Consider the following 13,615-nt stretch of genomic DNA (forward strand, 5'->3'; position numbering starts at 1 on the left):
GTACTCTAGGATGCAGACTATCAGGCCCTGGGGATTTATCGGCTTTCAATTCCATCAATTTCCCTAACACAATTTCCTGACTAATAAGGATTTCCTTCAGTTCCTCCTTTTCGCCAGACCCTCAGTCCCCTAGTATTTCCGGAAGGGTTTTTGTGTCTTCCTTAGTGAAGACCGATCCAAAGTATTTGTTCAGTTGGTCTACAATTTCTTTGTTCCCCATTATAAATTCACCTGATTCTGATTGCAAAGGACCTACGTTTGTCTTCACTAACCTTTTTCTCTTCACATATCTATAGAAGTTTGTGCAGTCAGTTTTTATGTTCCCTGCAAGCTTCCTCTCATACTCAATTTTCCCGCTCCTAATTAGATGCTTTGTCCTCCCAGTCCTCAGGTTTGCTGCTTTTTCTGGCCAATTTATATGCCTCTTCCTTGGATTTAACACAATCCCTAATTTCCCTTGTTAGCCACGGTTGAGCTACCTTCTCCTTTTTATTTTTACTCCAGACAGGGATGTACAATTGTTGAAGTTCATTCATGTAATCTATAAATGTTTGCCATTGCCTATCCACTGTCAACCCTTTAAGTGTCATTTGCCAGTCTATTCTAGCCAATTCACGTCTCATACCATCGAAGTTACCTTTCCTTAAGTTCAGGACCCTAGTCTTTGAATTAACACTGTCACACTCCATCTTAATAAAGAATTCTACCATATTATGGTCACTCTTCCCCAGGGGACCTCGCACAACAAGATTGCTAATTAGTCCTCTCTCATTACACAATACTCAGTCTAGGATGGCCAGCTCTCTAGTTGGTTCCTTGACATATTGGTCTAGAAAGCCATCCCTAATACACTCCAGGAAATCCTCTTCCACCGCATTGCTACCAGCTTGGTTAGCCCAATCTATATATGTAGATTAAAGTCGCCCATGATAGCTGCTGTACCTTTTATTGCACGCATCCCTAATTTCTTGTTTGATGCCATCCCCAACCTCACTACTACTGTTTGGTGGTCTGTACACAACTCCCACTAGCGTTTTCTGCCCTTTAGTATTCCGCAGCTCTACCAATAGAGATTCCACATCATCCAAGCTAATGTCCTTTCTTACTGTTGTGTTAATTTCCTCTTTAACCAGCAATGCTACCCCACCTCCTTTTCCTTTCTGTCTATCCTTACTGGATGTTGAGTTCCCAGCCTTGGTCACCCTGGAGCCAAGTCTCCGTAATCTCAATTATATCATAATCGTTAATAGCTGCCTGCGCAGTTAATTCATCCACCTTATTATGAATAAGCCCGGCATTGAGGCACAGAGCCTTCAGGCTTGTCATTTTAGCACACTGCCCCTTTAGAATTTTGCTGTAATGTGGCTCTTTTTGATTTGTGCCTTGGGTTTCTCTGCCCTCCACTTTTACTATTCTCCTTTCAATCTTTTGCCCCCATTTTATTTCCCTCTGTCTCCCTGCATAGGTTCCCATCTCCCTGCCATGTTAGTTTAACCACATTAGTTTAAGCACTAGCAAACAGTCCCCCTAGGACATTGGTTCTGGTCCTGCCCAGGTGCAGAACGTCCGGTTTGTATTAGTGCAACCTCTCCCAGAACCGGTTCCAATGTCCCAGGAATTTGAATCCCTTCCTCTTGCACCACTCAAGCCATGTATTGTTCATAGCTATCCTGCTATTCCTACTCTGACTAGCACGTGGCACTGGTAGCAACCCTGAGATTACTACCTTTTTTGAGGTCCTACTTTTTAATTTAATTCTTAGCTCCCTAAATTCAGCTTGTAGGACCTCATCCTGCTTTTTACCCATCGTTGGTACCTTATTGCACCACGATAACTGGCTGTTCACCCTCTCCCTCCAGAATGCCCTGCAGCTGCTTCGAAACATCCTTGACCCTTGCACCAAGGAGGCAACATACCATCCTCTCAGCCATGTGTCAAAAATCAAAAAGGGCCACATTACAACATAATTCTAAAAGGAGAGTGTTTTTAAAAAAAAAACAAGCCTGAAGGCTCGGAGTCTCAATGCGAGGAACATTCGTAATAAGGTGGATGAATTAACTGCGTAGATAGCTGTTAATGGATATGATGTAATTGGGATTACGGAGACATGGCTCCAGGGTGACCAAGGCTGAGAACTCAACATCGAGGTATTCAATATTCAGGAAGGACAGACAAAGGAAAAGGAGATGGGGTAGCGTTGCTGGTTAAAGAGGAAATTAACACAATAGTAACTAAGGACATTAGCTTGGATGATGTGGAATCTACATGGGTAGAGTTGCGAAACACCAAAGGGCAGAAAATGTTAGTGGGAGTTGTGTACAGACCACAAAACAGTCGTAGTGAGGTTGGGGATGGCATCAAACAGGAAATTAGGGATGCGTGCAATAAAGGTACAGCAGTTATCATGGGTGACTTTAATCTGCATATAGATTGGGCTAACCAAACTGGTAGCAATACTGTAGAGGAGGATTTCCTGGAGTGTATAAGAGATGGGTTTTCTAGACCAAGATGTTGAGGAACCAACTAGAGAGCAGGCCATCCTAGACTGGGTCTTGTGTAACGAGAGGATTAATTAGCAATCTTGTTGTGTGAGGCCCCTTGGGGAAGAGTGAACATGAAATGGTAGAATTCTTCATTAAGATGGAAAGTGTCACAGTTAATTCAGAGACTAGGGTCCTGAACTTAAAGAAAGGTAACTTCAATGGTATGAGATGTGAATTGGCTAGGATAGACTGACGAATGATACTTAAAGGGTTGACGGTGGATAGGCAATGGCAGACATTTAAAGATCACATGGATGAACTTCAACAATTATACATCCCTGTCTGGAGTAAAAATAAAACGGGGAAGGTGGCTCAACCATGGCTAAGAAGGGAAATTAGGGAGAGTGCTAAATCCAAGGAAGAGGCACATAAATTGGCCAGAAAAAGCAGGAAACCTAAAGACTGGGAGAAATTTAGAATTCAGCGGAGGAGGACAAAGGGTTTAATTAGGAGGGGGAAAATAGAGTATGAGAGTAAGCTTGCAGGGAACATAAAAACTGACTGCCAAAAGCTTCTATAGATATGTGAAGAGAAGATGATTAGTGAAGACAAATGTATGTCCCTTGCAGTCAGAATCAGGTGAATTCATAATGGGGAACAAGGAAATGTCAGGCCAATTGAACAAGTACTTTGGTTCTGTCTTCACTAACGAAGACGCAAATAACCGCCCGAAAATACTGGAGGACCAAGGGTCTAGCGAGAAGGACGAACTGAGGGAAATCCTTATTAGTCAGGAAATGGTGTTGGGGAAATTGATGGGATTGAAGGCCAATTAAATCCCCAGGGCCTGATAGTCTGCATCCCAGAGTACTTAAGGAAGTGGCCCTCAAAATAGTAGATGCTTTGGTGGTCGTTTTCCAATATTCCATGGACTCTGGATCAGTTCCTATGGATTGGAGGGTAGCCAATGTAACCCCACTTTTTAAAAAAAAAAAGGGAGAGGGGGAATTATAGACTGGTAAGCCTGACATCAGTAGTGGGGAAAATGCTGGAATCAATTATTAAAGATGTAATAGCAGCGCATTGGAAGGCAGTGACAGGATCGGTCCAAGTCGGCATGGATTTATGAAAGGGAAATCATGCTTGACAAATCTAGAATTTTTTGAGGATGTAACTAGTAGAATGGATAAGGGAGAACCAGTGGATGTGGTGTATTTGGACTTTCAAAAGGCTTTTGACAAGGTCCCACACAAGAGATTAGTGTGCAAAATTAAGGCACACGGTATTGGGGGTAATGTATTGATTTGGATAGAGAACTAGTTGACAGGAAGCAAAGAGTGGGAATAAACACGTCCTTTTCAGAACGGCAGGCAGTGACTAGTGGGGTACTGAGAGGTTCAGTGCTGGGACCCCAGCTATTTACAATATATATTAATGATTTAGACGAAGGAATTGAATGTAATATCTCCAAGTTTGCAGATGACACTAAGCTGGGTGGCAGTGTGAGCTGTGAGGAGGATGCTAAGAGGCTGCAGGGTGACTTGGACAGGTTCGGTGAGTGGGCAAATGCATGGCAGATGCAGTATAATGTGGATAAATGTGAGGTTATCCACTTTGGTGGCAGATTATTATCTCTGGTGACATAATAAAAGGGGAGGTGCAACGAGACCTAGGTGTCATGGTACGTCAGTCATTGAAAGTAGGCACACAGGTACAGCAGGCAGTTAAGAAAGCCAATGGTATGCTGGCCTTCATAGCGAGAGGATTTGAGTAAAGGAGCAGGGAGGTCTTGCTGCAGTTGTACAGGGCCTTGGTGAGACCACACCTTGAGTATTGTGTGCAGTTTTGGTCTCCTAATCTAAGGAAGGACATTCTTGCTATTGAGGGAGTGCAGTGAAGGTTCACCAGACTGATTCCTGGGATGGCAGGACTGACATGAAGAAAGACTGGATCGACTAGGCTTATAATCACTGGAATTTAGAAGAATGAGAGGGGATGTCATAGAAACATATAACCTTCTGACAGGACTGGACAGGTTGATATGCAGGAAGAATGTTCCCAATGTTGGGGAAATCCAGAACCAGAGACACAGTTTAAGGATAAAGGGGTAAGCCATTTCGGACTGAGATAAGCAAAAACTTCTTCACTCAGTTGTTAACCTGTGGAATCTCCTACTGCAGAGAATTGTTGATGCCAGTTCGTTGGATATATTCAAGAGGGAGTTAGATATAGTACTTACGGCTAAAGGGATCAAGGGGAATGGAAAGAAAGCAGGAAAGGGGTACTGAGGTGAATGATCAGCCATGATTTTATTGAATGGTGGTGCAAGCTTGAATGGCCTACTCCTGCACCTATTTTCTATGTCTATGGGCCCAAGTTTCCACATGATTTGCGCCTGATTTTTAGGAGCAACTGGTGGAGAACGGACTATCTTAGAAATCGCAATTCTCTAAAAAAAAAAAAATTTCTGCAGTTCTAGTCAGGTAGAACAGTTCTACTTTGGAACAGAATTTTTTCTTCAAAAGGGGGCGTGTCCGGCCACTGACGCCTGATTTGAAAGTTTCCACAGTGAAAACGTACTCCAAACTAAAGTAGAATGGAGCAAGTGAAGATTTTTGTAGAACTGAAAAAACACAAACAGGAGCGGGGGCGGGGGGGGGGGGCGGGGGCAGGGCGGGGGGCAGAGCGGGGGCAGAGCGGGAACAGGAGGTCGGGTCCAGGCCGGGAGCGGGAACAGGAGGTCGGGTCGGGTCCAGTCGGGGAGCGGGAACAGGAGCGCGGGTTGGGTCGGGTCAAGCCGGGGAGCGGGAACAGGAGCGCGGGTCGGGTCAGTCGGGGGCGGGGAGCGGGTGTCGGGTCTGGCCCGGAGGCGGGGGGGGGGGGGGGGGGCGGGGAGCGGGTGCCGGGTCTGGTAGGGGGGGGGGGGGGGGGGGGGAGGAGCAGGAGCTGGCCGTGGGAGGAGCCTTATTCACACAGCCCCAGTGAGGCCATTCAGCCAGGGCTAGGGGCTGCGTGCTTCGGGCCCCTCCCACATAGTTCGGCGCCTGGAGCTACTGCACTTGCGTGCCCACTGTAGCGCGCATGTGCAGAGGTCCCGGCACTGTTTTCAGCGCAGGGACCTGGCTCCGCCCCTCCACAGCTCATGCTGGCTGCGCCGAGGGCCAGAGGACCTGCAGGTAGGTGGAGAATACTGAGGATTTTTTTAGGCGCACTTTGGCGCGAAAAACGGGCGTCCAGGTTGGGACTGCGCCGTTCTAGGCGCGTGTGGAAACTTGGGCTCTATATTTCTATGCTTTTTAATTACTCCCCTAGCTCCCTAAACTCTGCCTACAGGACCTCATCCCTCTTTCTACCTATGTCATTGGTACCGATATGGACTCCGACCTCTGGCTGTTCACCCTCTTTCTCTTTTCTTCCCCTCCCTCCCCCAGAATGCCCTACAGCCGCTCGGTGACATCCTTGACCCTGGCACCAGGGAGGTAACATACCATCCTGGAGTCACGTCTGTGGCTGCAGAAACGCCTGGCTGCTCCCCTGACTATTGAAGCCCCACCACTACTGACTATTGAAGCCCCACCACTTATCCTCCCCCACCCCCTCTCTGCAGCTGAGTCACCCGTGGTGCCGTGGGCGTGGCTCTGGCTGCACTCCCCAGAGGCACCATCGCCTCCATCGGTACTCAGAAGAGAATACCGGTTGGAGAGCGAGATGGTCTTGGGACTAATGCACTACCTGCCTAGTCCTCCTCCTTTTGTCTGCTGGTCACCCACTCCCTCTCTGTCTGCACACTCTTAAGCTACGGGGTGACCACTTCTAGAAACGTGCTATCCACGTAGTTCTGTCTCGCAGCGCAGTGAATTCAGCCATCGTTCAAGCTCCAAAACGGGGAGCTTGAGTTGGTGCAGCTGGAAGCACCTGTGTACATGGTCGTCCAGGCTGTGCGAAGCATCCAGGACTTCCCACATGCCATAGGATGTACAATCCACGGAAATGAACTGCCCTGGCATCCCTCTAGACTCGGAACTATCAAGCAAAAATAAACATTCAACTTTAGCAGAACACACCCAGCAGTTACTCAGCAATCAGCTGATTAATTAACTAATTTAAATTCATTGGGGGTGGGGGGGAAAGAAGTGTTAAATCCATATAACACCAGCTTCTGGGAATGCGGATTAGATCCATATGAAGCATTTGTCAGAACGGCGCTTCTCGTGTACCATATCTGTTTGGAATAATGTATTTCTTTAATACATTCCAGTGGCATCCACAAACAATATGCTGGAATGACTAGGTTTGATTGGCAGCTCAACTGGCCAATCTTTCCAACCGTGTTAGGAGGATCATGGGTCAGGTTTTTGGCTTTGTGTAGCTGGAACATCAAACTGTGAAGAAAGTTAGAGTGACTACTGTTGCAGAGGGAACAATCTCCATTTCTAACATTAGAGCTGACTACATACAAGTACTACACAAACGGGCCTTTGGCCCAACCACTCCATGTTCACATTTTCATTCCATGTGTTCCCATGTCCCTTAATCCCGTTGAAATTTGCTAGATTATCCCATTTAAGGTAGTGTGGTATGATTTGTTTTATGTTATAAGAAATAGATTGAAATTCACAATTACATTGTTACTTATAATGGAAAATAAACCAGCTTGTTGATTTACAGTTGACTTTCTCACTAGTGTTTCTCGTCTCCCTCCTGAAAGATGGGAGAAATGCTTGAGGACACTATTGACACAATGAGGGGTTTCATTGTTAGCCCCTGTGTCACCTGATTGCACGATTAGATTTGGGGAAGTAGAGGTAAATTCATATGATGAGATGTGGCGACCGCCAATGGGAGAGACCACTGACACTGAACCTGAGAATATTGTGCAGATCCAAAATTTCTAACTAACGTTTCTCAGATTTTGTTAGGTGGTATATAAATACAAATCTTTGTCGAGACTCCTATGAGTTGCTTGTTAAAAATTCATAGCTAATGTAACTTTTTCTAGCTGCTGCTGTATTGAAGGAAGACAATACACAGCGAATACACCTAATGAACGGTAGATTGGCAAAAGTGAATACAGCAAATGTAGTCCCACATGATATAGGAGATCCAGGTGAGATTTGGTGCATTTGTTTGAGATGAAATTCAACTTTAAATTTGTTCCTGTTCCATGTTAGCAAAATATATTAACTTTTTGTCTTTAAAATATACTTTCAACAATATTTGTCTTTTGAAAGATGGTTGTTTCTTGTGTTGCTTTTTAATTTGGCACCACTTTCTTAACTTCCCTAGTTTGGCAATTTACATCCAGGCCTCTGTCATTGTTTTTCTATAACCAGTGTTACTTTTATTTAACATATTGATACCAATTGAAAAAAAATGTACTCTAGGCATGTTGTTCTTGAGTGCTTTAATAATAGAATCTCAAATATTACTTCATTGTGCCTGTGCCTATACTGGTTCTAGCTTCTGAACTAGAGCAGTTTTCCCTAATTCCAGTTCCCTATTCTTTCCAATGCCATTTGATAATTTTCATCAAATGCTTATTTGATATTTCTCATGTTATGGCTGCTTGTAATCCATATTCTAATAATTGTAATCCATATTCTAATAATTCTTTGCATGAAAAAATCCTTTTTAAGCTACAGATTGAACCTCCCTTATCCGGAACTCCCTTATCAGGAACCATTCCCGGCCACCGGGGTGGCGCATGCGCAGAACTCCAACATGAACAAATTGAAGTCCTTCCTCGCTGCCGACTCCCGCAGTCGCTGGCCTGACCCCGCGATCCACCGTTTCCCCCCCCCCCCCCCAAATGATCTTTCTGCCGCACTCCCAGCCCCAAGCCAGCCAGCCCCGATATCCCCTTGCTCAGTACTTGTACCATCCAATTTAATGTGACCACCCCTCATCCGGAAAAATTCCTTATCCAGAACAGGCCAGGTCTCGATGGTTCCAGATAAGGGAGGTTCAATCTGTATTACATTTATGGGCCTTTGCTAATTAATTGACCCGGAGTTTGTGGTTAGTGCCAAAGGAATGGCATTCGTCATTCATTGTGCTTACAGCTGCTCACAGACTTTTCGCGGGTTTTTTGAGTGGCAACTTACTGTCATTGGGCGCCTGATCCAGCATGGTGCCCTCTACAGGGGATCTGTAGCATGTGTGAGCAGTGCAAACTAATCAGATTGAAGAATCTTCACTGAGGCATGCAGAGTCTAAACCAGGATGTATAAATTAGAATATTTCATTCAATGTAAAATCATGTATAGCAAGTGAAATAAAGAGAGGGAAAGATGGGATTGAGAGAGAGATAAGAGACGATGAAAAAGTTTTAATTAAAAAAAAATCTCCAGTAATTAAATTCTGGAGATTCCACACTTGTAAGATTAAATTTTCGGGGCCAGCAAGGTTGTTTGGCAGTGATTAAGACTTAGCACACTGTTTAAAAATGGACTTGCTCCTGAAAGCACCAGCCCTAACTTTTTCTAGTCTGGTTAGTGGGTAACTAGTAGGTAAGTATTACAACTTCAATGTAGCGAAGCTTGTGGAGGAACTGGGCAAATCGAACACCAACATCCTATTTCCACATTAACTGCGCACGTGCAGATGCCAGAGGTTGCTCAACAATTTACTCTGTAATGAGTGAGCACCGATAGCTTTATCATTATTATTACTGCAAAATCTGGGCCATTTGGTAACGGAAATAATCTTTCATTATTTACACTCTGAAACCGTTTCATAATTGTGAACACTTCTATTAGCGTACCAGTGTTGTGCTTTAATGTTCTTTGATACTCTTGCCTTTAATGAGAGTTGCATTGTCCAAGGTGCCATTTTTTGGGTGAGACATTATACTGAGGTCTTGCCTATCTGTTCAGGTGAAGGTAAAAGGACAAAAGATACTGGGCTGAAATTTCATTAAATACTGCTACCACTGGTTTTTCGGCGGTATTTGCAGATCGAGTTTTGTTTTACAGCAGAAATACCGCTATTACTGAAGGTTGCTAGTTTGGTCAAAAGTTGACCGGTGGTAGCGGTATTTTCAGCTTTACTCGATTCGGCTTTTTGGGGCCGAAAACAAATGGACCTTTACGCGTGCGCAATGTGTTTTTACGATTTTCTTTTCCCACGATTCTGGTCAGTTGCCGGGGTCAGGGTTCACCCGCGTGTGCGCAGAGCACCCAGCAGTCATCCATTTTGGAGATAGAGAGGAAATAATTGGAGAGGGGAGAGAGATATTTGAAAAGGAGAGAGAAAAAAGGAGATAATAGGAGAGAGAAACAAAAGAAAAATGCAGAATTAGCGAGGCAGAGGGTGTGAAAGTTTAGCCTGGATGCCCAAGAAGCACTGTTGGCAGCAGTGGAGGCCAGCTGGGGACAATTGTTTCGGGGTGGATGAACAAACCCCCCCCACCCCCCTCAGCTGTAGGCAGAAGAATCTGGACTGCTATTTCTGAGGTGGTGTCCTCGGCACATGACATCCACCGGGGCCGCCAGCAGTGTAGAAAGAAGTGGAATGATCTTTGCGCGTCCGCGAGAGTAAGTAATATTTTTATTCACGTACTCCTTGATTATTTACAATGTAAATCTGACGCATGTTGCTGTAGGTAGGCTTAGTGTTGCACCTTAGTTGCCATGAATGATCTTTACACACTATTAAGATAGCTTTCTGAGATCTTAAAAGATGTTTCTGCACTTTGATGTCTTCCTCATGAACCACGCGTAGCTTAATGGGACATGAAACAAAGGACTGTATTAAATGTACACAGTATGTTACAAGTGCTTTGACGGCTATCTGAGTGCCGCAAGAGCAGAAGGGCAATTCGGTTAAGCATTGCTATTGTCATTTTTGCAGAAGAAACTGGCTCACAATCAGTGAGTAGTAATGCATGGCGAGTGGTCCAACCAACATGCAGCCTTTAACAGAGGTGGAGGAACGTGTGTCAGTCCTGTTGGGTACCCACAACCGATCGACTACCTGTGAGGGTGCTTCAGCTGAGGGTAAGTCCTGCAAAATCCCCGGGCTGTGTTGGAGTATGTAATGTAATATCATGTTGTGTCTTGACAACATATAAATCAGTAGTGGTGGTCCTTCAAATAGGTCTGCGCTACGTGACAGTACTCATGTCACCCTGTCCCCTCTCCTGCTGCTAATCACTCGTATGGTTTCTATTTCCAGATGAGTTGCATGCGCGACATCCCACCATGGAAGCCGCCACCTCCAGCTCATACCTTCGTGCTTGGGTCACCGAGGAGGAAGAGGTAGATGAGGGGCGCTCAGAGGACCCTATGGAGGACACATCTCTTGCGGGGGGTCATTTTTAGTCAGTGGAGGGGGAGGTGGAAGAAGAGTTATTGGTTGAGGGGGAGGTGGGGATAGTGGGGTTGGGACGAGTCAGCACCTATTTTAGCTGCGGCCACAACTCCCTCGGAGGGATCCACATTTCACGGGTTCCCTGCCTCCGAAGCAGCGGGACCAAGTGGCATGCAGCAATGCACCAAGAACCCTGTATGCTGCCTCCATGGAGGTTGAATCAGCAAAACTGGTCTGCTCAGACAGGCAGGCGCAAACCTGGACATGATGAGACTGTCAAGGGAGAGCGTCGAACTTGGTCGACTGCTCCTCCAGGCCCTGGGTGGAATTTCCGGCAACATCCCCGTGCAATCTGCCAGAAAAGCTGCGGACATGTTGCAGATGATTGCGATGATGCGGAAGAACATCGGGTTTGTCAATGCCATGCGGCAATTGATGGTCTTTGCTTTTGGCACTGCAGCCCCCAGTGTCGTACCACCCAGACCGACAGCACCTGTGGACGGGGAGGTAGAACAGCCTTCCAACTCAGAAGCCGGGTCTTCATACCCCGAGCTTCTCCAGTGGATCCACGCATGGCGTCGCCATCGTCTATCCCCTGACAACAGCAGTGCTCTGGATGCCTTGCTGCACAACCTCCTGGTCCCAACACTGGTAGGGGTAGCGGGAGGAAGCAATTGGGAGTAAAGATCTGCCAGGGGGGGCGGATGGGAGAGGTGGCCGCAGTTAAAATAGGTATGGGGGTCGGGGGGTGTTGGTTGTTGTGTTGCATATACAGTAGACACCTCAAAGCACTGGAGAAATACCACCAACGCTGCCTCTGCAAGATCCTACAAATCCATTGGGAGGATAGACCTGCCAACGTCTGTGTTCTCGATCAGGCCAACATCCCCAGCATCGAAACACTGACCTCTCCGACGCATTGGGCCTTTTGTAGGCCTCCAACGTCCCTGGACTCCCTGCTGCTCGAAACATTTCAAGGACACCCTCAAAGTTTCCTTGATAAAGTGCAACATCCCCATCGGCACCTGGGAATCCCTGGCCCAAGACCGTCCTAAATGGAGGAAGACCATCCGGGAGGGCGCAGATCACCTCGAGTCTCGTTGCCGAGAGCATGCAAAGGACAAGCGCAGGCAGCGGAAAGAGCATGCGGCAAACCAGATTCCCCACCCACCCTTTCCTTCGACGACTGTCCTACCTGTGACAGAGACTGTAATTCCCGTATTGGACTGTACAGTCACCTACGAACTCATTTTTGGAGTGGAAACAAGTCTTCCTCCATTTTCGAGGGACTGCCTATGATGATATATATTGTTATTGTTGTTCTTGTTCTTTCACAAAAAATGTACAAATTTACAAATTATTTGGAGAGAAAATTATTTATTTACTGTCAGTTTCAAGAATGTAACATTTTTTATAAATCGCTTTGTTCACCTTAATCATTCTTGTATAGTGTCTCACTTTTAGAACAAGAGGAGCAATAGTCAACATGGTGGGATAGAGTGGGCAGGCAAAGGTGAAATGTTACTCTCTCTATTCAAGCAAAGTGTTGATTTATGAGCTGCTAACGTAAAACTTTTGCAGTGGCGAAAGCTCCATGAGGCTTCCCCTGTGGTGGTGGTTGAGCAGGGGGCATGGGTTCATCGTCAGCCTCCTCATCCTCTTTCTCTCTTTCCCCCCCCCCCCCCCCTCCTCCCCTTTCTCAGGTGGTCCTGCAGTTTCCCCTCATGATGGCTAAGTTGTGTAGCATGCAGCACACCACAATGAACTTAGTGACCTGCTCAGGATGGTATTGCAGGCTGCCTCCAGAGTGATCCAGGCATCGGAAGCGCTGCTTGAGCACTCCAATTGTCTTTTCGACGATATTGCATGTCGCTATATGGCTGTTATTGTAGCAATGCTCCGCTTCTGTCTGAGGGTTCCGGAGGGGAGTCATGAGCCAGGTGGTGAGGCCGTAACCTTTGTCCCCCAGAATCCAGTTGTAACTTTGTGGCTGGCGCTTAAACAGGTAAGAGGCACTGCTCTCACGCAAGATGAAAGCATTATGGATGCTCCCTGGAAACTGAGCATTGACTGCCATGATGCGCTGCATATGGTCACAGACGACCTGTACGTTCAGGGAATGGAATCCCTTTTGGTTTTGGTAAATCTCTGGATTATGAAAGGTGCTCGCAGGGCGATGTGCGTACAGTCAATGGCATCCTGAACCTTGGGGAAGCCAGCACTTCGTGCAAAACCCACAGCCCTCATATTCTTACCTCACTAGTCATTGAGAAGTTTATAAAGTCCATCCTGCATGCATACAGTGCAGCAGTTACCTGACGAATGCAGCGTGCTGCGAGATGCAGCATATGTCCCCAGCTGTTGCCTGAAAAGAGTCGGAAGCATAGAAGGCAAGTGCTGTACTTTCACCTCGACAGGCAGTGCAGTCCTGTTGGGCTGCAGGTTTGCCTTTATGAGCTGGCAGATCTCTCTGACTATCTCTTTTCGAAAGCGCAGCTTTCTAACGCACTGTGCCTCAGACATGTGCAGGTATGAGTGCTTCTCTCTGAAAAGTCATTGGGGATAAAGCCTTCTCATAAGTCTGTGAGCTCTTTGATTAGGCTCATAATGCTCTTGAGTAAACATTCTTCCAGCTCTCTTCTGCATAACATAAGTAGCCAGCCTTATTGGCAGAGATATTGTAGGCCCCATTCTTTTAAATGTCCTCAAATGTCCTTGCATTTCCTCCCATGCGCTCAAATAGCCTTAAAATCGAACCCTGAACTCGCATTAAGCTCACTGTAAAACTCAGCCTTTTCTCAAAATCCTCTCATGCAATGAAT

At 46.2% G+C, this 13,615-nt stretch overlaps 1 protein-coding gene across 3 annotated transcripts in view; it reads left to right on the forward strand.

Moving 5' to 3' along the window:
• The window catches only part of gba2 (glucosidase, beta (bile acid) 2), a 94,796-nt gene that overhangs the window by 59,138 nt on the left and 22,043 nt on the right, over positions 1 to 13,615 (forward strand). For 2 of the 3 annotated variants that reach the window (XM_070868400.1, XM_070868402.1), the window contains exon 11: positions 7,483 to 7,590. The exons of the other annotated variant lie outside the window; for it this stretch is intronic. In XM_070868400.1, coding sequence (XP_070724501.1) covers positions 7,483 to 7,590 — 108 coding nt within the window. The remainder of the gene's footprint in view (positions 1 to 7,482; positions 7,591 to 13,615) is intronic. 3 annotated transcript variants of the gene reach the window in all.

The sequence above is a fragment of the Pristiophorus japonicus genome, chromosome 2 (genome assembly GCF_044704955.1).
Source record: "Pristiophorus japonicus isolate sPriJap1 chromosome 2, sPriJap1.hap1, whole genome shotgun sequence".
Lineage (NCBI taxonomy): Eukaryota > Metazoa > Chordata > Chondrichthyes > Pristiophoridae > Pristiophorus > Pristiophorus japonicus.